This window comes from Prunus mume, linkage group LG5 (assembly GCF_029339155.1).
Source record: "Prunus mume cultivar Tortuosa linkage group LG5, ASM2933915v1, whole genome shotgun sequence".
NCBI lineage: Eukaryota > Viridiplantae > Streptophyta > Magnoliopsida > Rosales > Rosaceae > Prunus > Prunus mume.
This window is the reverse complement of record NC_142702.1, coordinates 7504654-7532646: the sequence shown is the minus strand read 5'-3', so window position 1 is coordinate 7532646 and position 27993 is coordinate 7504654. Positions and strand designations below refer to the sequence as shown.

General features: G+C 40.5%; 2 protein-coding genes and 2 pseudogenes across 3 annotated transcripts; 2 read left to right on the top strand and 2 right to left on the bottom strand.

The window, feature by feature from the left end:
• Positions 1-69: 69 nt before the first annotated feature.
• Positions 70-8247, bottom strand: LOC148916779 (putative transcription elongation factor SPT5 homolog 1 pseudogene; annotated as a pseudogene).
• Positions 8248-8901: 654 nt separating this feature from the next.
• On the top strand, positions 8902-9415 carry LOC103343647 (cysteine proteinase inhibitor 6-like; annotated as a pseudogene). Its single transcript, XR_016126780.1, has 2 exons — positions 8902-9130; positions 9221-9415. The product of XR_016126780.1 is annotated as a cysteine proteinase inhibitor 6-like (transcript).
• Positions 9416-16072: 6657 nt separating this feature from the next.
• Positions 16073-17726, top strand: LOC148916778 (rust resistance kinase Lr10-like). The gene is made up of 3 exons (XM_089052284.1): positions 16073-16712; positions 16991-17017; positions 17131-17726. The coding sequence occupies exons 1-3, from the start codon at positions 16073-16075 to the stop codon at positions 17613-17615; spliced, it is 1152 nt and encodes a 383-aa protein (XP_088908410.1). The 3' UTR covers positions 17616-17726.
• Positions 17727-23874: 6148 nt separating this feature from the next.
• Positions 23875-26733, bottom strand: LOC103331004 (uncharacterized). Its single transcript, XM_089052283.1, has 4 exons — positions 24913-26733; positions 24699-24817; positions 24204-24621; positions 23875-24053 (listed from the first exon to the last, which is right to left on the bottom strand). Exons 1-4 carry the CDS (start codon positions 26609-26611, stop codon positions 23875-23877), a joined length of 2415 nt encoding a protein of 804 aa, XP_088908409.1. The 5' UTR covers positions 26612-26733.
• Between the last annotated feature and the right edge of the window lie 1260 nt (positions 26734-27993).

The window sequence follows — 27993 nt, the reverse complement described above, 5'->3', positions numbered from 1 at the left end:
GACACTAGATTTTTTTTGGTTTTTTTGGTCAGAACCCACAGCCAAGCCCTGTTCCTAGCTACAACCGCAGCTTCCGCCTACTGTTGTCAATGTCAGTATGAGAGTTGGACGAAGACAGAAACTAAAAAATTAGTTGGAATTGCGGTTAAAATCCTTTTTATTGTTTATAAAAATTATTATTTTTAACATAAATTTTTTATATATTACTTTTGAGACATACGGCTCCCACTATACTTCTATACGGAGAATAGAAGGATAAAGCAATAGAATAAAAGTTGGAACGAAGATAATTGAGTTCTAGAGCAAAGAAATCGAAAAGAAAATTCTATAATCGGTAATTTCTGAATAAAATTGAGAAAAAGACTACGAGTATTGCAAGGATACATGCCATCTGAACCTTGTCAACCAGTAAACCTAAGTGACTTAAGGTTGGATGCTAATCAACTCTCTGGAAAATTAAACCAAAACAGAAATTCAAAGAAAACCTAGTAAAAGAATTGACTAACGGGCCCAAGTACTCTTGGAGAGCCTCGTAGATGCTCCTGCATCAGAACAGCAACTAGCAGATGTCACCTCAGAACTCTCCACAACATCATCAGCAAACACAGGGATATGTTCCTTGGCTATATCAGATAAAATGATGAGCACATGCTGCTCAACCTTAACAACCATACCAGTTGCACCTTCCAGAGTACCAGATACAACTTTCACATGATTCCCAGGTTCAAAGTATTTGCAAAGCTCTTTTTCGTTCATGGCAAGAGTTTTTGGAAGTTGTTTCATTTCGGGCCTGATATGAACAATCTCTTCCTCAACTTTCTCAACCCATCCTTTCAAATTTTTAAGATCTCCCTTGATAACAATAACTGTATCACCCTTCATAAAGGGTCCCTTCTTTCTGTTTGAAAATAAAGTTGACAAACGGGCACCGTTCTCCTCGGGTTTCTGGAAATTTTCAAGTTGATCCAAAGTGGGACGTATGTTTTGAGAGCTAATTGATTTCATCGACACTGCCTTGTACAGGAAACCATCTTTAAACAGCATGCCATCAATACTCTCAAAGTAATCACCAGTCACCGGATCTCGTCTACGCTCTACATGAATATGCAGTTGTCTTCCTTCATCAATATTCATAAAGCGTGGAGGAGGAACAAATGCCTTCTTTTTCACAACTTGTCTGCCCTCCAGTTTATTCGCAATAGCTTGTAAATCAATCCTTGGAATTAATTTTACCCTGACTCTCTGCCGCACATTATCAACACCCACAACCTTGGCAAGGTCTCCTTTATAGGTCCCCATCTTCATTCTGACCCATGTGCCCCTAGAAACATCAATTGCCTTGCTTTCAACTGAAAGAACGTTAGTCATTTCTCCCATCGGAACACGGTTTACCTTATGTAGGGTGTGGGAGCAGATATTTTCGTCTCTAATCACGTAGCACGCCACGTGGAAAAGAAAATTATCTCTTTTAATTAATTAATAGGCAGGTTTATCTAAATTAATTAATTGGGATAAATATCTTAATTAAATGATATTATCTTTATTTAATAAGATAATATCATTAATTAAAATATTATCCTAATAAAGAGAAGATAATGTCATTATCTCAGATATTATCTTCATAAAAAGAGATAATATCATTTAATTCGGATATTATCTCCATAAAAAGAGATAATATCATTAAATCGGATATTATCTCAGTCCACTCGATCCTCTAATTTGGGTAGAGAATAAACTAGATATTCTCTACGAAACCCTAGCTCAGAGGCTCCTATAAATAGATGACTTCATTCATCATTCAAGGTACATCTAAACCTACTCCTTATACTCGAGAAAAATACCCGAAGCTCTTTCTCCCTCTCCACTCTCCATATTTTCTCCACACGGCTCCGGCCGCCCGGTTCACACCCTACATAAACACTACTCCGTACCATTTGCTTAGCTATTGTTTTCTACAAACACTCGAACTAACTTAGGCATCGGAGGGCCTTTGACCAACACCCCCCGGGTGTGGTACATTTACTCCAATCTGTTTTACAAGAATCGAGAAAGAGATAGAAGGAAGATCGAAGGTTGAAGGATCCAGAAGCAAATATTCTCCCGTGAGATTATTTGCACAAACATTTGGTGCTTTCATTGAGAGCACGAGTTATACTCAACGCGTGCTCAAGAAATTTGTTCCTCATATTGTCCAATCCACCGAAGCCTTCCAAACAACCATGGTTGGAAGCAAGTGCACGAGGAGCAAAACCGCCGCGATGGCTAAATCCGCGACGACCCAAAGCCACTCCACCCATGATCCCGCGATCGACATGGTGGCACCACCACCTCTCACCACCGTGCCACCTACCAGACCTGCATTCGGATCTAGCAACCTTCGTGGCACCGCCACCGAGCATGGTGGAACCTCCCATCAAGGTGGGCTCGTTACCAATACCGACTTAGGCCCGGTCTTGGAGCAACTTCAAGCATTCCCTCCATTGCCTCCACGCTCGACGCATGTTCCTTCATACACATCCAATGAAACCCTAGCCCATGTGCAATTGGGCTCTACATACTTCTCTCCTCCCGATCCATGAAGTCAAGCAGATCTTGATATGAGAGTTGACCAGCTAGCTCAGAGGATGAAGACGACCAAACCAATCGATGAGGAAGCTCTTCCACCAAATAAACTTGGTTCAAAACCTTGACCTTGGACAACCGGGCGAAGAGAGAATGATGGATGAACGCACCTATCGGCGGCTCGATGGGTACCAAGCGGTCGGCGAGAATGGGCGGACAAGGAGAGGACAACAACGTGATCGGCTTGCGGCATGTCACAAGCATCGCAAGCCACACACAAAGCAACGTCACGAGAAAGACTCGGCCACGACTTGGCGTTTGCGCTTGCCAGGCCCGAAATGTTCATGAAAGGTGGGTTCTCGGGAGGTCAAAGCGACAATCGCCGCAATGAGGATTATGAAGAGGCGCTCCGCTACCCTTCGCGAGAGAAATATTCACGAAAGGTGGGCCCCCAAGGAGGTCAACGGTAACCCGCATAATGAGGACCGTGAAGAAAGGCACTCCACTAACCGCTCTCGAAGAACCAATTCTCATCGCCAAGTTACAAAAAATCCTTCGCAAGCACGGTCCACCAACACTCCGCCTAGGCGTATGCGAGAAGATCAACCCTTACAAACCAACGAGGAAGTTACTCGGTCTCGCCCAAATCGTAAGGGTCATCAACGTGATCGACTAGCCATGTGTGTGGAAGATGTTGAGAAGTTTGTTAATAACCGACTTTGAGACTTAAAGATTGGTGGAAATTTCGAAGATGCACTACGTGTTGAGGTAGACCGAGCAAACTCATCACCTTTAACCGTCGAAATTGAGCAGGCTGCTCCCCCGAAACGATTCTCAATGCCCTTTTTTACATGCTTCAAAGGCGATTCCGATCCCGCAAGCCATCTGAAGCATTTTAAGAGTCTTATGATCCTCTACAAAGCTGAAGACTTGCTAATGTGCAAGATGTTTGCAATGACTTTGCAAGGAGCAGCTCAAGACTAGTTCCACACCCTGCCATCTGGGTCGATCAGCAGATTCAAGGAGCTTGCTTATGTCTTCACTAAAGAATACACTTCTTATCGGTCAATCAAGAAGAATCCTGACCATCTGTTCAATCTGCACAAGAAGTCCAATGAATCCCTGTGAGACTACATCAAGAGGTTCAAGGCGGAGAGGGCAAACATTGTAGGATGTGATGACCAAATTGTGTTCTCTGCCTTCAAGAGGGTTGCCAATGAATGTGGTATGTCGCGGCGACCATTTATCCTCGCCAAACAACGGTAGAAGTCTTAGCTATAGCGAGCGCTACGCATTATGGGGCGGATTTACGACCGGATCGCCACGAAGGGCGATCAAGTAGGCGGCGAGCAAGCCAAAGAAGCGGCAGCGCGAGATCACCTCGGGAAGGTGCTTCAGCAGGTGAAGCTACACCAAGTTCACTATCCGATACACGGATCACTGGCCCAAGGAAAAGACATGCCTTGGTTGAAGAAAGCGATCGCCTTTAAAGGGAAACCCAACCAAGAAGGATACCGGTAGATACTGCACATTCCATGAAGGGCATGGTCATTACACAAATAGTGCCGCTGAAAAAGACACCTTGAAGATCTAGTCGAGACGGCCATTGCACGAAATTCATCGCAAGGAGGGCTATCTAGCAAATCAAGGATTGTGACGCAGCTAACGATGAACCTCCACGAAAAAGGTCATATGGATCAACACGATCCTAGCTGACTCCAAAAGCCCGGCCGACCACGGAGGGCAAAGAAAGATCAAGCGGCGACTTAGTCTCCTAAGCCGTCACTAGCTACCAAGTTGTGGAAGACGAACCTTTCATCATCTTTCAATGGAAGGAAGTTCTAAGATAATGAAATACCCATCACCTCCAAGGGTACTATTCATGAAGCTCTTCACCTATCAGCTCGGCTCTAAGCAGGCGACCAAGCCTTCCTCACCTTCATTGAAGACAAGTTACTTTTGATGTTACTCATGGACTCATCGACACGTCTTCGAACGTAGGCCAAACGAGTCACCATCATCGATCGTCTCGGGCGTAGGCCAAGCGGGCCACACACATTGACACGTCTCCGGGCGTAGGCCAAGCGGGTCATACACATCGACACGTCCCGGGCGTAGGCCAGCAGGCCACTATCATTGACACGTCTCGGCGTAGGCCAAGCAGGTCACACATCGACACGTCTCGGGCGTAGGCCAAGCAGGCCATTATCGCATCGACACGTCCCGGGACGTAGGCCAAGCGAGCCACTATCATCGACATGTCTCGGGCGTAGACCAAGCGGGTCACACACATCGACGTCTTGGGCGTAGGCCAAGCGGGTCACTTTCGCATCGACACGTCTCGGGCGTAGGCCAAAGCGGGCCACTATCATCGACACGTCTCTGAGACATAGGCCAAAGCGGGTCACTCACACATCGACACGTCTCGGACGTAGGCCAAGCGGGCCACTATCGCCGACACTTCCCGAGACGTAGGCCAAGCGGGCCACTATCATAGACATGTCTTGACGTAGACCAAGCGGGTCACACACATCGACACGTCTTGGGCGTAGGCCAAGCGGTCACTTTCATCGACCGTCTCGGGCGTAGGCCAAGCGCCACTATCGCCGACATGTCTCTAGAGCGTAGGCCAAACCGGTCACTCTCGCCGACACGTCTCGGACATAGGCCATCGGGCCACTCGGTCACACACATCGACCGTCTTGGGACGTAGGCCAAACGAGTCACTCTCGCCGACACGTCTCGGACATAGGCCAAACGAGCCACCCTCATCGACACGTCTCGGGCGTAGGCAAAACATGCCTCAACCCAAAAGCACTCAAGCAGTTCACAAGACACTATGCAAATTGAAGTTGAAAAAATAACTGAAATTTCCTTAGTAAAGTGACCAACCAACCAAAGTTCAACAAAAAGAAGACGGTCAGGCAAGACCAATTACTCTAAATGAGAAAGCAGACTACAAAAGCTAAAAAGAGATAAAAAAAGTCTTCATCTACTCGAGGGGCGCTAGCGAGATCACGATCTGCAGCCACTTGGTGTCATCGATCAACCACACTCTCGGCTCCATCGCACGATCCTCCACGTCTGCCCCACCTCCTTTTTGAAGGAGAAGAAATGTTGCTTCTTTTTGTTTTCAAGGAAAGACTTGGGAAAGTACCAAGATCGCCACTGTGGATTTGATGAACATTTCGGACAAGTGGATGGACTTGATAGAAAGTTCGTCTTGAAGCGGTCGAACCAGTGCATTATCTGCAAGGGTGGACTTGTCCACCTTGGGATCATTGACGGCGTTGCGAGAAGAACCCTTCGCCCAAGTAAATGACTCTTTTGCTTTCTTAGCCTCATCAACCTCACTTCCAAAGGAATTGGCGACGATGAATCCACTCCATGGTTGATGCTCGTGACTCAACAGTTGAAACATGATGGTTGGATGGATGAAGCGAGCCCGGATCGACTTCCAATCTTCAACTGGTACAAACGACTCAAATTTCGAAAAGGAGCATCCGCATCTCTTTGGCTCTCAACAAGTGAGCTAGATCGCGCACGGACTACTTTACGGAGCATATCACGATCTCCAAACTCATTAGGCTTGAGCTCTCGAAGTGACATCAGCCTTCCTCTTTTATGGGAGTTTAGCAAAACACTCCTCATGTCCAGCAGCAAATCATCAAGGCTCGGACCATCCTGCTTCCATCTATCGACATCCTTACCAAGGGGCAGTCCAACAACTTCCTCCTGATCGTCGCTCAGCAGACTCGACTTACTTTGGGATGCACGGCAACTCCTCTCTTCGACAAGCAGTACAAAATTCTCCAAGATCTTTCTCAAGCTAGAAAGTAAAGAAGTTAAGTTTGCGATGTAAGAAAGAGTGAAGAGAAGCCCTGTATTTATACAAGTTGGACAACCCGGGTCAAGAAGGAATCTCAAGCTCTTTCCTACTGGGAATCCAACTCCAACAACGTCGAAGCCTACACCAATTGAGAATTCGATCTGCAAAGGAGTCAACTCACAGAAGAAAGCAGACTTAGTTGGAGGGCGAAAAAATAATTTCATCTCCTACATGCCACACAAGTGTCACACTTGAAGGTGAGGGCATTTGTAGGAAGCAGATATTTCGTCTCCAATCATGTAGCACGCCACATGGAAAAGAAGATTATCTATTTTAATTAATTAATTGAACCAGTTTATCTGGCCAATTAATTAATTGGGATAAATATCTTAATTAAATGATATTATCTTTATTTAATAAGATAATATCATTAATTAAATATTATCCTAAAAAGAAGATAATGTCATTATCTCAGATATTATCTTCATAAAAAGAGATAATATCATTTAATTTAGATATTATCTCCATAAAAAGAGATAATATCATTAAATCGGGTATTATTTCAGTCCGACTCGATCCCTACGAATTTGGGTAGAGAATAAACTCAGCATATTCTCTACGAAACCCTAGCCCCGAGGCTCCTATAAATAGATGACTTCATTCATCATTCAAGGTACATCTAAACCTACTCCTTATACCCGAGAAAAATACCCGAAGCTCTTTCTCCCTCTCCACTCTCCATATTTTCTCCACACGGCTCCGGCCGCCCGGTTCACACCCTACATAAACACTACTCCGTACCCTTTGCTTAGCTATTGTTTTTCTACAAACACTCGAACTAACTTAGGCATCGGAGGGCCTTTGGCCAACACCCCCCGGGTGTGGTCCATTTACTCTAATCTATTTTATAGGAATCGAGAAAAGAGAGAAGGAAGATCGAAGGTTGAAGGATCCAGAAGCGAATATTCTCCCGTGAGATTATTTGCACAAACATAGGGCAAGTATATTGCGCAAACCTTTGCAAGCCTCCCTCACATGGGCTTCGTTGTCGGCTTCAATGTATATAAAGTTTTTGAGGTGGTCTAGGGCAACAGCAGACTTGATGTTCAGTTTAGGTTTATCAATATACTTTTGTATTAAGCAAACAACTGCCTCTCGCTCACGACCGATAGTGCATTTCACCATCCACAATTTCGGGTCCCTAACACAAGGTAAAAGAGCTTGCTGATTCACCACCACATCAGTTGTCTCCTCCTCGTCGTATTCGCATGACTCGATGATGACCTTGCATACCGCGCTTGAATTCTTCTCTCAAGCGCTTCAACATCTTCTTCTTGCTCATCTTCTCGTGGCGGCAATGGACGGTGACGGTGCATCCTTCTACCATATTGTTCTTCTTCAGGGAGATCAGCTTTAGTATCAACAATGAAGTCGTCCTCGCCCTCATCTTCCTCTTCCTCCTCCTCATCGTTATCAACCTCGGCCTCGATATCAAAAAACTTTGACCCAATAGGCCTCTCATTCCTCCGCTTACGACTCACACCACCACCATAAGCCTCATCATCGTCTATGAAATCCGATCTCCTCCGCTTCTGTCTGGATCTTTGTCCTCCATGCTCCTCCTCATGTTCCTCTTCTTCATCCCCATCTAGAACTTGGTCTGGTTCGTAGTCATCTTCACCTCTGTGTGAGCCATAGCTGTCTGTGTGCTGATGGGATCAAATTTGGGGTTCTATGGTTTTTGTTGGGTAGAAAGAGCGTAGTGGTGCTTTTTATGACATAAGTCTCCTGTTGAATTGACAAAATTGGACTAGGAAACTGCTTTCCTCCTTGCCCAAGGAAGGAGGCATTCCCATCTCCTCTAAGTCACAGATTTACAAATATTATGTAAAATTAATTTATAAAAAGTAACAATAAAAAAAAATTTGACAAACATGTCACACGACAGGAAAGTAGGAGTTCCTATTTCTACGAGAGAAGAGAGAAGGCAAGTATTTTCGATAAAACTAGGAGTACGTTATCGAAATCCCACCTAAACAAAGTGGTGCGCTATTCTCGCAATTTTGCTACAACAAAAAAGTCTTCCCAAAACTTACGGACTAAGCTATTTCATATACTGGTTGACCAAAAAAAAAAAAAAGCTATTTCATATACAAAATAAAATTCAAAGGAAAAAAATAGGGAGTTTCACTAAAACACCCAAAATGGAGGTTGAAATTATAAAAAAACCCAACACCAAAAACACTTTATAAACACACCCAAAACCAATCATTATACATACTCAAAACCCATTTATAAACACACCCAAAAAGTTGATTTTGGAGTTGATTTTGGGTGTGTTTACTATGTTTAAATAGTGCTTGAGTTTTTTTATAAATACATGTCTAGGATTGGGTTTATTTATAAATTTGTAAAAAAAATATTCTTACAGACTAAGCAAGGAGAATCGTACACGTGTCCCAAATCCAATGGGCGAAATACCGAAGTTTCCGTGACCACAGCAAATCGAAGAGTCAACAGAATTGAAATCGAAAATTTTCATCGTCTTCCTTCCTCCTGTGTGTATTAATAGCCATACAACTCTCTACCTCAAATCTTCAAAAGCCTCCGCTCGCAAAAACCAAATCTCACCCAAAAATGGCAGCAGTTGGCACAGTACGCGAATCTCAAGGTTCCGAGAACAGTGTCGAAACCGAAAGCCTGGCTCGCTTCGCCGTCGAAGAATACAACAAGAAGGAGGTAAACAAAAAGCCCTTTTTCTATTTGTGTGAAACAAAGATTGTGGGTGGGTTTTTGGTTAATTGATTGATTGAATAACTAATTGTGCAGAATGCTCTGCTTGAGTTTGTGAGGGTGGTGAATGAGAAGGTGCAGGTGGTTTCGGGCACTCTGCACTATCTGACGATTGAGGTCAGCGACGCGGGGAAGAAGAAGCTCTTTGAAGCCAAGGTCTGGGTGAAGCCTGGGCCAACTTCAAGGAAGTGCAGGAGTTCAAGCCTGTTGCTGACTCTTAGTTTGTCTTGAGAGGTTTGTGGGCTTTCATTTAGTTTTTTATTTATTTATTGTTTTTTTCTAATTACCTGGTCATTTGTTTGGAGAATTGGGTATTGGAGTAGGATTTAGTTGTGTTGATCTGTCTCTTGTATTTTTGTGTCAATATGTATGGAAGTATATAAAATTGTAGATTTGCATTTCTTGTTAATGTAAATTTCTTAACTGAGTAAGAGTTTAAGATTTTGGAAATTCAATTGTAAGCAATTTACACAAAAAATTCACTCATTGTAGACGACTTGGATCCTCTCCTTGGCTTTTGTTTTCCTGCTTCCTTGTTTTCTAATGAAAGAGAACCCAAAGATTAAAAATATGCATGCCAGTTTATGAAATTCTAGGTTGTTTTTTAGCCTTCATTTCATGTCCTTTTTCCTCACTCCTCTGTCAGAAGAACAGGCCTGTTTCCTTTCATTTTTCTCTTCCACTCCTTGGAAGAAAATAGATGATTCATGTGTGTTTTCAGAATTGTTCTTACCACGCCATTGAGCTTTGCAAATAAATTTGGTCTTAAAAATTGTTAAATCAAGCTCAAATGAAGTACATTAAGTCCTTTTAGCCAAGCTTTGCAAGAACATCGTTCAGTCTGGTGGGTACAGTCTAGGTATCTCTGCTTGTTGGGTGCTCTTGATCTTTCCTGGCCCTGGGTAATCCAACTGCTCTAAAAAAGGTAATCACTGAAGTTATATTCTCAATGGAAAACATAAATTTTTGTTTAGTAAAAGGATGATAAAGAAATCAACAAGGTAATGGTAGTTATGAACTCATATTGCTAATGTCTAGGAGTATCTTTCAGTTCCTTGAGTGGCTTTTTCTTCTTGGGATGCAACCATATGTGATTGAATATACTTCTTTTCTTTCTTGAGTGTTTCCCACTTACACAATTTGGAGCCACACTTGTTAGGTTCTTTTGTGTGAAGATGATAAAGAAAAAAATTTGTTATGCATTTTTCTTCTTTTCATATTTGGGTAGGATAGGAAGGAGACTGTTCATCTTCTTCTTGTTCAGAGAGAAGGATAGGAATATGTCAATATAGTAACAAAACCATTTAAAAACTTATGGTCTAACTTGTCATATTTTTAACCTTTGGATACGATTGGTCTATATTAGAAACGAATGGTAATTCATACTTATTTCTATGTGTTTAAACTGTGAGAGCAGGTGATCGAAGATAATGGAAAGTGTAACATGCTTCTTAAGGTGGGGGAGGCAAAGAAGATAAGTTTAAAGTTTAAGTGCAAGAATAATGAAGGTAAAGTCTGAATCAGATGGAGCTACACCACTGTTAATATATGAGTCTGTAGCATGCCAATCTTCTACAAATTGGGGTATATACATGCTTCCGTTGTAGTATTTATCTTGTGTCCTAATTAATACCAACCCTAATCACTCGGTATTGTTGTGTACTTATTTTTCCAATTTGAATGCAATGTGTTATAATTCTATTCCCTAATCTTTGTCCCAATATCTCCCCACTCTCTCGACATGTAACTTGCTGGAATTGTTAAGGCCTTCCTGATATCATTTGACTTTCCCCGTCTACGGACTCCGAACTTTTAAGCTATGAAGTTTAGGACATACAAGTACTAGATGTGCAGAAAACTTGGTAACAAGTGAACAAAGTGACTTAAGAATGGCCATTATTTTGTTATAATTCCAGTTCTTAGTCTTGTTTTTTTTTAATAAACCTCAACACTTCCACAAGTAGTGAGACTGAGAATGAGTGTAACTGCCCGTCATCTTTTTACCAAAACTCAAGAATCTGTTTGAAACGTCATCATTTTCATTCTGTTTACTAGCAATCCTACACATGCACAAATATTACCGGAGAAATAAGAGAAGAAAGATGAAAAAGTAGTGAGAGAAAACATTGGTGAATTTATTTTATTTCTATTTTTTGAAAAACTAATTTATAATTACTGTGGTACCCCTAATATATTAGGCTTTTCATTATTTGTGATTGTAAGTGGGGACACAATTGGAACAGTACTAGTATGGGTCAATTTCATTTAGCAGCATTATTTGATTTGATTTGATACTTGTTACAACACCAAAGCAACCCTAGTTACATTATTTCCTATTGAAGCGCTAGAGGTAAAAGGGATTAGAAGGCGTTGTTAAATTCCCCTTCCTTTCAAGGCTTGAAGGACAGCTTTCATGGAAAGACGATCTACTGGGCACCACCAGATGCCCCAAACCGTAACGACAAGAAGTTTCTTAGCAATTTGATCACCATTTCCTTGATCACGAGTGCATTTGTCTTCCCCCTGTTCCTTGATCCATTTTGTGAAGTCAAACATGGACGGTATTCTCCTCTGTGACCAACTATTTCAAGTAACAGCATTCCAAAACTGTGAATATCTAACTTGTATGATACGTTACCCAAGTTCATGGAGAACGCATAAGGCGGAATGTAAACAATGGTCCCACCCTGTCAGACTAGCAGTTGTCATGGAAACTGCAGTTTGATCCTCAAATCAGAATTTTTTTAAATTTTAATTTGTAGAAGTTGTCTTTCAACAAAACATTATGAGGTTTGATATCAAAAATGAAGGGTTCGTTGGTCACATCCGTGCCTCAATTCCTTTGGCTATGATGAGAGTAATATGCTGCAGCTTCTCCCAGCCAAGGAGATTGTTCTCGGTGTGTGCTAATGATCATTTACAAAAGCCAACCAGGTTGATGAACTAAAGCTCTCCTAAATCCATCAGCGCAACCAGATCAGTGCATTGGTTCGTCACAATGTTCCTTTGCAATTGTTGAGGATCTTTTTTGCAACAAGGATTGAATTGGAAAGGTTTCCTTTGAACACTGTCCCAAAGGTACCTTGTCCCAACTTGTGTTCTTATTGGTAATAAGAGTACCTTGTGGGCTTGAGAGCTCTGTTATTTTCCAAACATTTCTTCAATTATGGCTCGAGTTTCTGTTCTGTCAAAAGTATATACATGACAGAGTGCAACAAATGCAGGCACAGGTGAAAATAGACCAAGGACTAGAGTTGCTTAAATTTTGCCCCAACTCCCCTGTAACACCAAGGTTTTTTTTTTTTTTTTTCTTCTGTTTTTTGCTTTTTGTTTTTATTTTTTGAGGTACCTGCAAAAGATCTGAACACCAGCACTTTTTCCTGTCCACAGTAAATCATTACGTACTGCTGGGAGAAAGTTCTCATATTTTTGGCTATCTATTCATTTTCTTTTCTTCTTCTTTTCCTTTTCTCGAAAATTCAAAATTTATTATTGCTGAAGTTCAGCTATTGCAGAGAATGTGGTGATGCTTAAATAGTTTGGTACATGATTATTTGAAAACTGTGACAGAAAGTATGTAAAATTGCATGTGGATGAAATACCAAACCCTGATAGAAACACTCACTCGTTTCCGATTCTCCATTATTCAGATTTTTCTATATTATTCAAGATAAAGAAATTTTGTGGGCAGGAATTTATTTGTCAACATGGAATTTTTTTTAATGTATTGTTAACTTCATTTTCCAGAGGGTAGAGTTGATTTGTCAACACGGAAATGAGATTTTATTTGTCTTAACTTGTGGAATAATGTTGCCAGTGGAAAAAGAAAAGTCATTATTAGGAGGACAAGGTTTAGACCAATTCTGCGGCTTTCAAAAAGATGTATAAAAAAAACTGATTGGGAGTATGATTAGATGTTCAAGGTGCAGCGAAAAGTTGAGTATTTCCTCAGAGATGAAAATTTCTTTCTTCATCCTGTTGTTCATGGTATGGGACCCGAATTTCCCAGAAGCGAGGCGAACCTGCGGAGACCCCGGCATCACCCCATGCCGAGTTCACTCCTTAAATCTATGTCCTCGTTCTGAAAGGATTAAGGCACGAGACTTCCTGCCGAAATTTCGTGAGTCCCCTGTAAATTGAACATTTCCCAAAATTTCCACTGCATAAAACACATTTTATAACCAACCGGCATACGCACAATATAATCTCATGCAATTTACATAAATGGCCTCCGGCCTTCAAATGATTCTAGCAGGACTGCCCACAATGTTTTTAAAATAACTTAATGCATCAAACATGCATATAATAAAGGGAGTTTCACTAAAACACCCAAAATGGATGTTGAAATTATAAAAAAACCCAACACCCAAAACACTTTATAAACACACCAAAAACCCATCATTACACACACTCAAAACCCATTTATAAACACACCCAAAAAGTTGACTTTGGGGTTGATTTTGGGTGTGTTTCTATGTTTAAATAGTGCTTGAGTTTTTTTATAAATACATGTCTAGGATTGGGTTTATTTATAAATTTGTATATAATAAATTCGAAATCTATTTATGTGCACCTTAACTCACTTAGTCCACAGGACGAGACTCAATTCAACCAAGTTTTGGGACCAACAACGAGGTCCAAACCAATCTCAATAAGACCACCTAAGTGGGGTCTAATCTGTGGCTGCACCTAGTAACTTCAGGCTGCTTTCGTGCCTCTACTAAGGGATCAGCCGCACGTAGCACTTTCGTATCTATCACTGGCTCCTAATACCAAATAAACCATTACAACCATACAAATTCATATATTCTAGGATCTAATCATCACAACTCACCAAACACAATCATAATATCTCCCCTCATACGCATTCGGGACCCACCGCCACGTATAGTGCAATCAACTGCCGGCTAATCCAAAGGCGCGTGCGACCTCTGCAGAGCCTAGCTACATTCTCACCGGCCCTCACACAAACATATCTCCGATCGTCGGGGCCTTGCCGGACACGTGATGAGTCATCAACATGCGGCTAATCCAAAGCGAGTGCGACCTCTGCTGGACCTAACTACATTCTCACGGCCCTCACACAATCATATCTCCCCTCATCGTCGGGCGCACCACCGCCACGTGTATGGGGTGCATCAACCGGCTAATCCAAAGCGCGTGCGACCTCCTGATGGGCTGGCTACATTCTCACCGCCCTCACATAATCATATCTCCTCATACGTCGGGGACGCACCCGCCACGTGAGTCATCAAGCGGCTAATCTAAAGAGCGTGCGACCTCCTGGGCTGTCTACATTCTCACCAGCCCTCATCTTATTCACTTTGGCTGACTACATTCTCACCACCCACGGGTTTAAAGGCCTCAACATGATCACAATATAGGGAGAGTGCGTAGGGTAGTCGTATAGCACTTTGTAAACTAACATTCGATCGCTTTATTTACTTTTATACATCCACACAATTAAATATATAAAATATAAATTTTACTCCTATACAAACCTCAACCCTGGTATAGCATCTGATAATTTCACAATTTAAATCATATAATAATATTCTAAATTCGCATATAAACCATTTAACTCAACAACGCTCAAGACCTGTCACTAAGGTCATTCTAACCCTCCTGGGATGGTAGAACTACAAAGAAAGTCTCACGGTCAACCCAGGGTCAAACTACCCAAACTTGGTCAAACAGGCCCGCGGGACCCACGACCTCCAAATTATTATCCGACGGTTCCTATAGGTTCTACAAGGTCTAGGACACACGTCCTGCAAGTTTGGTCGGATCGGGCGGTCGGATCGCTCACGATCGCCGCACGATCGGACGATCGCTAAAACCTAACCTAGGGTTGACATTTGAGTATCGGGACTCCATTTTACGATCCGTCAAATCCTACACGATCACGGTAATACCTAGATCAACATATTATAACTTTAGGACCATCCAACGGTCCAAACCTAGCGAACCGGAAAATACGTGATATGCGATATCCGTTCGGAACTCTAACGGCATCAAAATGAGATCGAGCACACCTACGCGCTCGTGACGCATCGAGAGGATCGCGGTGGGACAAAAATGCCCTCAGTGCCCCGCAGCGCCACCGCCGCGGCAGCGTGGGTGTCAAAGCGATACCCATCGCGGAAAACTTCCAAATCAAGAGCCAAGACTCCTACCCTAGGTAATATACCTAATTTGGAGCCACTTTTGTTCTTGGGCATACCCCAAAAACTGACCGGAAGTGGCGGAATCGCGATCGCAAAACCGGCCGAATTTCAATTCGTAGATCGAGCTCGAGCCTCAAAATTTATGAAATCCTACCCAACATCAGCTAGAGCTCGGAAAATAGGTGAGAAACCATACCTCACTTCTGGAATCGGTGGCGGACGACGGAGAACGGCCGGCGAGTTCAGCGAAACCGGGTTGTTTTCTTCTATTTTCAGCGAAATCCCGGTGGCGAGACCCATTGGGGTAGGAGGAGGAGCCAGCGGCCAGTCATTTTGGCCGATCAAGTTTGGTGGCGGGCGAGAGCACGGCCGGCCAAAGCGTGGCGGCTGTTCCAGCCATCGAAACCGAGGAGAGAGGGAGAGGCGGGAGAGAGAGAAAGAGACGGGGGCAATTCCGTCTTTTAACCAAAAATCCATTTTCCAAATATTTACGATTATGCCACTGAGCTTCTTTTGATTATATCTCTCTCGTTACAACTCCGATTCGAGCCCACTACGTGTCTACGGACTCATCTCACCGTGCTCTACGCAACGGTACAACCGGAATTCCCAAAGTCCTTCCGAATAAGAACATGACTAAAATACCCCTATCCCACGGGTAATTTCTCAATTCCACTTAATTAAATTAAAACATGGGATAAATTTGGGGTCGGGGTGTTACATGGTAGGCTTCAAAGTTAATATTGGAGCGTGCCAAAATGAGTGCTCAGAAGAATTACGCTGTGGAGACTCCGGTCCACCTATCAAATTCCCTTTTCAACTCAAATACGCTCCTGATCACTGTGGCTACCCCGGATTTGATTTGTCCTGCAATGGAGGCAACAATACGGTGCTTGAGCTGCCAATTTCAGTGAAGTTCACCGTCACTCATATCAACTACAAATCTCAGGTAATTCAAGTGGTTGATCCAGATGGTTGTGTTCCCAGGCAGCTTCATAAACTTAATCTGTCTGCCTCTGCCTTCCAATTCAAAGGGGGTGGGTACCAAGATTATACTTTATTCAATTGTTCACCAGCAGATAGAAATTTATATTATCAAATTCCCTGCCTTAGTGGGACTAGCCACCAAATGTTGGCTATATATTCAGATTCTTCCATTGACACATTTCCCATTTCGTCTTGTACCAAACTGTATAACCTTCCACCTGTTCCACGTGATATATTCGAGGCAGAACATGTTCTTCGTTTGGAATGGTTCAAACCAGAATGTAAACATTGTGAGAGGAAAGGTGGAAAATGTAAATTGAAGAACAACAATGACACTGAATCAGAAACGGAGTGCTTCAAAGTGGGCAAACAAGGTATAGTCTTTCATCCATATCACTATACTAGTCAGGCATCACCCCTTTGCTCCCCATCAAGAATTTATGCAATTAAATATCTTATGTTGCATTAGCTACCATGAATTAGATAGGAAATGCAAAAAAATAAAGAAAGAAGGAAATTTCTGGCATATAGACTGTAATGCATCATATAACATAAAGATAACCAAGAATATGATTTTTCTGCAAAATAAAATACAATAATGATTGAACGATTTTGGGGACATGAGAATCTAATGGCATTAAATCTTTTACAGGTGCCTCAACAAAGCTAGTGGTTATAGGTGAGCCATGCATGCCCTTTGTCCTCTGTTTTCTTTTTTCTTTTTTCTTTTTTTTCCAAAATCTCTTTTTCTCTATAAAGATAGAGGTTCTTGACGGAATATACAATCTGTAGGTGTGATCCTGGGTTCATTTTTATTTGTGGTGGCACTTGTTTCTCTCCATCGGTTGTACACTTTTGACAGAAAACAAACCATGATTGAAGAATTTTTGGAAAATTACAGAGCTCTCAAGCCCACAAGGTACTCTTATGCTGATATAAAGAGGATCACCAATACGTTTAGAGACAAGCTGGGACAGGGGACCTTTGGAACAGTGTACAAAGGAAAGCTTTCCAATGAGATCTTTGTTGCTGTAAAGATCCTCAACAATTCCAAAGGAAATGGGGAAGAGTTTATCAATGAAGTGGGAACATTGGGTCGAATCCACTACGTCAACGTGGTTCGATTGGTTGGCTATTGTGCTGATGGATTTAGACGAGCTTTGGTTTATGAATTTGCACCAAACGGTTCACTGCAGAATTTTATAACATCAGCAGACAGCAACAACCATTTCCTTGGTTGGGAGAAGCTGCAATATATGTTAGAATTTGGTATTTAGCTTGCTGGTTTTAGAGACTGATTTACAGAACAATAAAACCTTTTGTAAGCAACGTATGCAAAGGAGAGAAAAACTCAGAGAGAATGAGAATGATTCAGTCTATTTTCTGTATATTGCATCAGAGCCAAAATCACACTATATGCATGACACAAGCTGCCAAAAAACAGATCCTAAAAACTAGGACACAAGGACTCATCTCCAGCCATTCAAGGTCATTGGAGGCTATGATTCTTACACCTAGGCTAGAAATTGTTACAGCAGAAAATACTAAGACAGCTAAGAATGACAGCTGTAAAATTTCCTAAAATAGTAAGAAAACTAGCTGTTGGACATATCCTATAACAGCTATTACTATAAAAGGAAAGTTCTTCAGTTCCTTCGATTTCATCATCCTCTTCACTATCAATCTGCAGGATTAACATCTGCAGCTTGATTCAAAACTAGTATGCAGCTTAACTCTCAACAGCCTCTCCTAAGCTGCTTACTGGTTTAACTCCAAGCTTCAACCTCAAATAATTGAATCGATCTTTGGGCAGAGCTTTTGTAAAAATATCTGCCAACTGTTCTTCACTTCTGCAGAATTTTATATCAATCACCCCTTCTTGTAAAGCTTCCCTTATGAAATGATACCTTCGGTTTATGTGCCTTGTTTTCTGATGGAAAACAGGATTTTTGACCATTGATATTGCTGACATGTTGTCACAAAACAATGGTGTTGCATCAGATTGCATTTCACCAAAATCATCCAACACAAACCTTAGCCAGATAGCTTGAGTGTTGCCTCATTTCTGAAACATATTCACTGCATTGACAATGCAACTGTGTTTTGTAGTGAAGCCCATGAAAAACTCCACTACCAAAGCTGAATGCATATCGGATGTGCTTCTCATCATCTTCACTTTGCCCAATCAGTCACAAAAGCCAACCAGAACAGCATTATTATCCCTTGTAAATTCAATGCCATAGCTGAGAGTGCCTTGAATGTATCTAAGAACTCCTTTTGCAATTCCCATGTGCTTCTTTGTGGGGCTGTGCATGAATCTTGATAACAAACTGGCTGCAAACATTATATCAGGCCTGGTTGCAGTCAGATACAACAGGCTGCCAACAATTTTTCTAAACAAACCTTCATCAGCCAAATCACTTCCATCAACTTTCTTTAATCTTTCACCAGTGGGTAGAGGAATTGTTACTGACTTACAATCCTCGAGACCAAATTTCACAAGCAAGGACTTTGCATACTTGCTTTGATGAATAAACACTCCATTTTCAGTTTGTAGAACTCCCATTCCCAAGAAATGATGTAGGAGTCCTAAATCAGTCATTTCATACTTTTGCATCATGTCCCTTTTAAACTCACTGAGCAAAGCATTACTGTTTCCAGTATAAACTATATCATCAACATATATAGAGACAATGATCAGTTTTCCTTCTTCATCAGTTCTAGTATATAAGGTGGCCTCACTGGTGCTTCTTTTAAAATTGCAGCTAGTTAGATAGGTGTCTATTTCACTGTACCAGGCTTTGGGAGCCTGCTTCAAACCATAGAGGGCCTTCTTTAATTTATAGACCTTGTGACTTGCTGTTTTCACTTCAAACCCCTCTGGTTGCTCAGTATAAACCTCCTCCTCAAGTACTCCATTCAAGAAGGCTGACTTAACATCTAATTGAAACAACTTCCAACCCTTTTGTGCTGCAAGTGCAATCAAAGTTCTAATTGTATCTAACCTTGCCACTGGGGCAAAGGTTTCATTATAATCAATACCAGGTTTTTGAGCATACCCTTTAGCTACAAGCCTAGCCTTGTGTTTTTGAACTGTTCCATCCAGATTCAACTTGGTTTTGAACACCCATTTGACTCCTATGACTGGTTTATCTGTAGGCCTTTCCACTAGCTCCCAAGTTCCATTCTTTTCAATGGTTTCAATCTCAGCATCCATTGCTTCCTTCCATGCTTTGTCTTCTACAACTTCATAATAAGTTTCAGGTTCAATAATGGTCATGTGACATCTTGCATAAATGTCCTCCAAACTTCTCAGCTTTACTGGTGTATTGCTCGGAGTTGACCCTTGATTGGTGCCACTGCCATTTCTTCCAGAGACATGTTCATCATCTGAGATTAATTGATTCAGATTTGGTGAATCAATGCTATGAATTTCATGAGAGGCTTCTTCTGTTTCAGCTATCTCAGAATTTCCATTTTCAAAGATGAAAGGCACAGAAACAGTTTCATCTTGCTTGCTTTCCCAATTCCAGGATTTGTTCTCATCAAAAACAACACTTCTAGAGAGTATAATCTTCTCAGTTTGAAGATTATAGACCCTGTAACCCTTCTCACAGCTGCCATAACCCATAAAAATTCCTTTGCTTGCTTTGTCATCAAACTTCTGTCTAAGGTTTGATGGAATGTGACTGTAACATATACTTCCAAACACTCTCGGTGTTTTGCACAGTTTCCTTCTGTGAAAGCTTCAAATGGAGTTTTATGCAAACTGAAGTAGTATAGCACTTTTGTTTTGCGGATACACAGTGATACCAAGCTGCTTCAGCCCAGAACTTTACAGGGATTTTCTTCTCAGTCATCATTGATCTTGCCATTTCACAGATGGTTCTGTTTCTTCTCTCAGCAACCCCATTTTGCTGAGGTGAGTAGGCAATAGTCAGTTGCCTCTCCATGCCAAGATCACTGCAAAACTCAAGGAATTCATGTGAAGTGTACTCTCCACCTCTGTCACTTCTTAGTTTCTTTAAGTTGAATCCACTTTGTAGCTCAACAAATGCTTTGAACTTTTTGAACACACTTATCACACTTGACTTGTTTCTGAGAAAATATACCCAACACATTCTTGAATAGTCATCAATGAATGTGATGAAGTATCTATTTCCTCCAATGGACTCATTTTGCATTGGACCACATACATCCGTGTGTATCAACTCAAGTGGATGCTTAGCTCTCCAAGACTTCTCATTTTCAAATGGTTCTCTGCGGCTTTTACCATACACACAGCCTTCACATACTCCTTCTTTTTCTGAGAAATCAGGTAAGCCTAGCACCATTTGTGTTTGCTGCATTTTTTTCATGCTTGCAAAGTTCAAATGCCCCAATCTCCTATGCCAAACCCATGGATCTACTTGTACTGCTGCTTTCATTCCCATTGAGCAGATAGATTCCATAGACAATGGAAAGCATCTATTTCCAGCCATTGCTACTTTGGCAACAACATTATCAAGGCTGCTATCATCACATATTAATGCATAGTTTCCTCCAAATAGAATGTAGTACCCATGCTCCATCATTTGTCCTACACTCAACAAATTCTCATCTAGACCAGGGACTAACAGCACCTCATTTATATATCTTCTCCCTTTTCTTGTCTCAACTACTAGTGTCCCTTTTCCTGTGGCTTGAACAAGGTCACCAGTGCCCATTTTCACTTTGCAGGTCACTGACCTATCAAGATTGATCAACAAGGACTCTTGAGAGGTCATGTGATTGCTGCAAGCACTGTCGACAAACCACACAGACTTGCTTGATGCAATTGAGCTTGCATGACAAGCATAGAACATTGTTCCTGTGGTTACTTCTTCCTCTTTTGCACAGTTTGCAACTTGTTTACCACTTTCACAGTCCTTAGTTAAATGACCAAATCGACTGCACTTTCCGCACTTGGGTTTTCCCTTATATCTGCATATACCAAAATGGTATTTCTGACACACTTGGCACTGTGGTTTCACACCACCTTGACTACTACTCCCTTGCTTGTTTTGTGAATTGAAGCTGCTGTTCCAATTCCCTCCAGAGCCATTATTGTTGTTAAAATTTCCACCTTGAGACCAATTTGAGCCCTTTTTGTTTTGTCCTTGCCATTTTTGATTTTGCTTTCCCTGAGAACTTTTGTTAGCTCCAGAAGCTTGATCATTTCCAACTCTGAGACTGCTAAAAGCTTTCTCAGTTCCTGCCAATTTGTCCCTTTCATCATGCAAATCCTCTCTCTTATCATAAACCTTGACAGATGCAAGAATTTCTTCAACTCTAATAGTGTCAAGATCTCTGGTTTCTTCAATGATTGACACTATGGACTTGTACCTCCTACTTAGACTCATCAACAATTTTTGGACAATCCTTTTCTCTGTTACATCTTCTCCTAGAGATTTCAGGTTGTTTACAATTTCAAAAAAACGAGCCAAGTAGTCATCCAGAGATTCAACATCATTCATTCTCAAATATTCAAAGTCAGCTCTAATAGCTTGTAATTTCACAGCTCTTACCTTTTTATCTCCTCTGAACTCTCTTCTTAGAATTTCCCAAGCACCTTTTGCAGTCTTCTCATTTCTGATGCGAGGAAAGAGTTGATCTGTCAGTGCTCCTTGAATAAGACTCAAAGCCTTGGCATTTTTGATCTTATCTTCTCTGGAGATAGTAGGTGCTTCCACTAGAATTTCCTCAGCCTCACTCTCTTAATCTCCAGTGCCTTCAGAGCCTGCTTCCTGCTCAATAATCGGCTGTGGTTGTATTCCAATCTCCACTGCATCCCATAAATCATATGCTATGAGGATAGTCTCCATTTTTACTGACCAAAAATCATAGTTTGAACCATTGAGCGTGGAGTTCGTAAATCTCCACTGCAGAACTGATCCCACCATTTTGATGTGAGTCTCAGTGAACCACACAATAAAAGAGCAACCTTTATCCCTTATAGAGATTTCAGGAAAACCCCTTTCTCACTCACGCCACTTCTCGAAATCGGACAGAGCTCGATACCATGTTAGAATTTGGTATTTAGCTTGCTGGTTTTAGAGACGATTCTGAGAACAATAAAACCTTTTGTAAGCAAGCGTATGCAAAGGAGAGAAAACTCGAGAGAGAATGAGAATGATTCATCTATTTTCGTATATTGCATCAGGCCAAAATCACACTATATGCATGACACAAGCTGCCAAAAAAGCAGATCCTAAAAACTAGGACACAAGGACTCATCTCCGACCATTCAAGGTCATTGGAGGCTATGATTCTTACACCTAGGCTAGAAATTATTCTGACAGAAAATACTAAGACAGCTAAGAATGACAAGCTGTAAAATTTCCTAAAATAGTAAGAAAACTAGCTGTTGGACATATCCTATAACAGCTATTACTTTAAAAGGAAAGTTCTTCAGTTCCTTCGATTTCATCATCCTCTTCACTATCAATCTGCAGGATTAACATCTGCAGCTTGATTCAAAACTAGTATGCAGCTTAACTCTCAACAATATATTGCTCTCAGCGTAGCCAAAGGAATTGAGTACCTTCACAACGGATGTGACCAACGAATCCTTCATTTTGATATCAAACCTCACAATGTTCTTTTGGATGAAAACTTCAATCCAAAAATCTCTGATTTTGGTCTTTCCAAGTTGTGCGCCAAGCGATCAAAGTGCAGTTTCCTTGACAAGCGCTAGGGCACCATGGGTTACATCGCTTTTGAAGTCTTCTCTAGGAACTTGTAGCGTGTCCTACAAGTCGGATGTATGCAGTTTTGGAATGTTGTTACTTGAAATGGTTGGAGGCGGGAAAAATGTTAGTCACTGACGCGAACAGCAGCCAAGTTTATTTCCCGAATGGATCTATAATCTTCTAGATCAAGGAGAAGACATCCGCATCCACGTTGAGCAAGAGCACGATGCTAAAATCGCGAAGAAACTCGCAATTGTGGGGCTATGGTGCATCCGATGGTACCGTAGATCGTCCTTCCATGAAAGCTGTAGTTCAAATGTTGGAAGGAGAAGACAATGTAAGAATGCCTCTAATCCTTTCTCATCATTGCTTGACAAGAGCAGTGTTACAATGCTCGCAAACGCCCTCGCCAAGAGTTACATAATATCCAAATTAGATTGTGAAGTTAGAATGATTAGTCAGAAGTGCAATTGTTTTGTAACTTGTGATTAATATCAAATAAACTTGGCGTCGGGGAATGAACTGATGAGAAAGTAGTGTAGTACGTACCAATGTTTTCATAGGCGGCGTATAGGCGAGATGTTTTTAGTAGCGCTATGCGAGGCGTAAGCCTTGAGGCATTGAGGCGTAAGCCTTTTGAACATTAAGTTATTTTAATAAGAAAAATTTATGAATAATACAATACGATTAAATTGTACAACTAATTCTTATTCAACTATAACAATCTTTTAAATATAATCAAATATAAGTACTAATTGTCATTCAAAACATAATAATCAATCCCAAAACATAAAATATTTATTCAACATCAAAACAAAAACATAATTCACTCATCCCACTCCTCAACACTAATATCATTCAAACTAGCATCACTGTCATATTGATCAATTGTATCAATATGAAAAGGATATTTTCCACTATCAAATGTTGAAGGATCTTTATCTATCTCATCATCTTCATCCATAAGCATAGCTCTTATGGACTTGCTTTTGACTTTCCTCTTACCTGTACATATGAACAATGAATTAAAATTATAAAATTTAGTGGTAATGAATTAAACACTAATTGTAACTTTCACTCCATGATTTACTTTCCATACTTACTTGAGGTTTCACATTCTTTTCTCTTTTTTGAAGCTAACGAGGAAAGAAGAACATAAATCGTCAAGAATAAGATCATCATCAATAATAGGATCTTGAGTTCTAGAATGAACAATAGGCTCTTGAGTCCTAACATGAATATTCCCTTGCTCTTGAGTCCTAGGATCACCAATAGGCTCCACAGAAATAGGCACTCGAGTATGTAGATCAGTTTCATAAGGTTCAGTGGGCATATTTCTGATGACATCAACATCATATAATTCTTGAGAATTAAGCCAAATAAGATCAGTTGGTAGAATTGGTTCTTCAACCTCAGCTATCCATTCATCATCGGACTCAATTTCATTCACCAATATTGGATCAATCTTTGACCTCCTTCTAATACTTCTCTCTCTTAGTGCCGTATTATACTTCACATATACTAGAGCATTGAGCTTTTGATGTTCAAGTCTATTTCTTTTTTTTGTATGAATCTAAAATAAAAATAAACATACAAAATTAGATTTAGAAGCATCAAAATTTGAACAATAAATTAACAAAAGAACTTTACCTGCTCAAATGTGCTCCAATTCCTCTCACACCCAGATGCACTACAAGTAAGGCTAAGGACCCGAATAGCAAACTTTGTCAACTCAGGTGTGTCCCTTCCAAAACGCTTCCACCAATTTGCTAAAAAAAACAAAACAAATCCATCTAATTAAGTTTAACATTTATTTCAAGTGTTCATTATACTCGAATGAAAATGAAAAAGTAAAGATTATAACCTGGAGTTCTTAGTTTCCTTGAATTCACTGCAAGACAACTTCCAAACTCTCCTTTTGCCTCATCATACAAGTCTAACTGGATATCAGCAGTCATACGATCCTCAAAAGACAACATCCTAGTCATGCAATCTTCCAATCCCTTCCTTACTTCATCAGCATTAGAAAAGGTTTCTTCATAACGCAATTGAGGGTTCAAATAATAACCAGCAGCATGTAAAGGTTGATGGAGTTGTGGGCCCCATCTTTCATCTATTTTTCTCCAAATTGGTTTATACTTTCTTTCAACTTTTCCACAATTAAAAGCAATCTTCTCTTTTGCAACATCCATTAACTCATAAATAAATCCCATAGCAGGTCTCTCCTCTGAATCAACTTCTCTTAAAACCGATACTAATGGGATAACACTTTTGATGCAGAAAGCAACACGGGACCAAAAATTAACATCATATAGTATAGTTGAGTGAGCCCTAATACCTTCATTATGTTGGACAAATGGTCCATTGTGCCATTCTCTAGAAGAAAACATTGCCTGAAGAAGTTGCTTTTGCTTATAGATGCTTTGAAGAGTAAGATAAGAAGTGGCAAACCGTGTGATTGCAGGGCGAATTATCTCTTTATTTTTCGTGAAAGATCTCATCAAAGCAAGAACCCATGTATGCCCATAAATAAACTTCACTACTTGCTTGGCTAGTCTAATTGTATCTTCAAAAACTTTCATTTTGCTAATATCTTCTAACATCAAATCAATGCAGTGGGCAGCACATGGAGTCCACCATAACTTCTTCCTCTTCTCCATAAGTTTCACTCCAGCATTCTTATAATTGGAAGCATTATCTGTTATTACTTGAATGACATGCTCCTCTCCAACTTCTTTGACAACATCATCTAAATATTTGAACAATAACATTCCATTTTTTATGGAATCAGATGCATCAATAGATTTCAAAAACCAAGTACCTGCTGGACTATTCACAAGAAAGTTTATTAGTACTCTATTTTTACCATCAGTCCAACCATCAGACATAATAGTACATCCATACTCTGCCCAAGCTTTCTTATGTTCTTCCATCATCGTATTAATGTCGCCAACTTCTTCCTTAAGGATCCAAGTCCTCAGCTCATGCATTGATGGAGCCTTAAATCCTACACCATATGCGGCAATCCCTTCCACCATAGGTAGCCAAAATGGATCATTTACAATATTAAATGGGAGTGCTCTAGAGAAGAAAAAACGACCAATCTTTCGACAAACTTCCTTTCTTTCTTCTTGTTTGTATGCTGAATTTAATGTACTTTGCCGAGCTTCTAAAGTGACAAATCTATCCATTGGTCCTTTTGATTTAGGTTGTGCTCTAAGAGTCTCATCAACTGCAGCACTCCTAGTACCAAGGATTCCATATTCTTCATCCAATGAAGTTTCCATACTCAGAGCCCCTCCTTCTGGACCATCCCCAATCTCTCTAAGCATTTCATTTTTCTTTCTTTTTTCAAGCTGAAGATTTTTCAAAGTTGCGGCACACTCTTTTTTCACATGCTCAGGAACTTTCTTACATGGTTGCATACCGTGGTGAGTTTGACCTAAATGATGCTTAAGTCTAGAAATTCCTCCACTGCATCTTTGATCACAAAATGCGCATCTCAAGTATTTTTCCCCCTCTATTTCTTTTGCATACTTCCACGCAGGATCTTTTCGATTCATATCTATAAAACAATACAATTAATATTTCTAAGATACAAGTGTGATGCATGTACGTAAGAAAAAAATAACTAGTATATTTAAAACATATTGAAAAAAAATTATACGAAACTTCAAATTATAGTTTATTATAGTCAAATTATACAAGTATGATGCATGTACGTAAAAAAGAAAAAGAAAAAAAAGAAGACTTACTTGCAATCGAAAGATAAAGAGAATTCTTGAAATTGATGGAGTTATCTAGTAAGGATAGAAATTAGGGTTGTACACGTACTATACAATATATATATATATATAGTCCATGTGTTAATATATTAATTTAGAGAAAAAAAAAGGTAAGTACAAAGCTACAGCCGGTTGGAGTTAGGAAAGAAAAAGAAAGATATTAAAGATATTAATTCTTGCAAGAGAAAAAAAAAAAAAGTTAAGTACAAAGCTACAGCCGATTGGGGTTAGGAAAGAAAAAGACAGATATTAAATATATTAATTCTTCCCTATTACAATTAAGGTAAGGAAAACAAAAGCTGAAACTTGCAGTTTTTTTTAAAACACACTCCAAGTGAAACGACGTCGTTTCACTATAAGATTGTTTTTAAAACTTTGCAACCAAAACGACGTCATTTCGTTACAAACCTAAAAAAAAAAAAATGAGTCGTCTTCCTCCCGAGTTCATCTTCCCCAAAGAAAATTTGCAGACTTTCAATTTCTTCCGTTTGAAGATTCGGATCTGCAAGCGCCTCCTCACGCCTCGCTCCACTTTGGACCGCCTTACAGCGCCTCCTCATGCCTTCCCTGCGCTAAGCGTGCGGATCGCGAATGCCGGGCCGCGCGTTTTCCCTCCGCCTCGCCGCCTTGCGAAGGCATGCCTTTGAAAACACTAGTCTTGCCTAATTGTTCTTCTTCGTTGGTCATCTATTTTTGTTTTTCGTTTATTTTGTCAAATTTTTCTTGAATTATACAGATTTTGATTGAAATCGAGTTTGGCCACAGGGTGTGCGAGTTGGGCAATGGCGATTAAAGTGAGGAGGTTATTTGAGAGACCGATCCGACCATCAAAACATTTAAAATATTTAAGTCCCATGATTTCTTTACATTTGTTGATGGTGAGATTTGGCCTCCTCAAATAACCTCCTCACTTTAAGCTCATTATAAGCCTTTTGCAGGTTAGGGGATGGCACAGGCCCAAAAAATGGGGCCTCTTACACACTTCCAGTCCAATAAGTATATTAACCAAAAAAAGCCTTTTTATGTGTGAAACTAATGTTTTTTGGGCTTTATTTTGAATCTTTTTTGAATCTTTTTCTTTATCTTTCATACAATGGGCCTTTTTAAAATAAAAAAATAAAAAAAATACTTAAATTAACCTATTTACCACCTAAGGTTGA

Coding starts and splice junctions, on each gene's coding strand:
- LOC103331004 (XM_089052283.1), bottom strand. CDS start 26,611: ATGAATCGAAAAGATCCTGCGTGGAAGTATGCAAAAGAAATAGAGGGG. Junction 24,622..24,698: donor ATTGGAGCACATTTGAGCAG/GTAAAGTTCTTT, acceptor TTTTTATTTTAG/ATTCATACAAAAAAAAGAAA. Junction 24,054..24,203: donor TCTTATTCTTGACGATTTAT/GTTCTTCTTTCC, acceptor TCATATGTACAG/GTAAGAGGAAAGTCAAAAGC.
- LOC148916778 (XM_089052284.1), top strand. CDS start 16,073: ATGGTAGGCTTCAAAGTTAATATTGGAGCGTGCCAAAATGAGTGCTCA. Junction 16,713..16,990: donor CTTCAAAGTGGGCAAACAAG/GTATAGTCTTTC, acceptor AATCTTTTACAG/GTGCCTCAACAAAGCTAGTG. Junction 17,018..17,130: donor AACAAAGCTAGTGGTTATAG/GTGAGCCATGCA, acceptor TACAATCTGTAG/GTGTGATCCTGGGTTCATTT.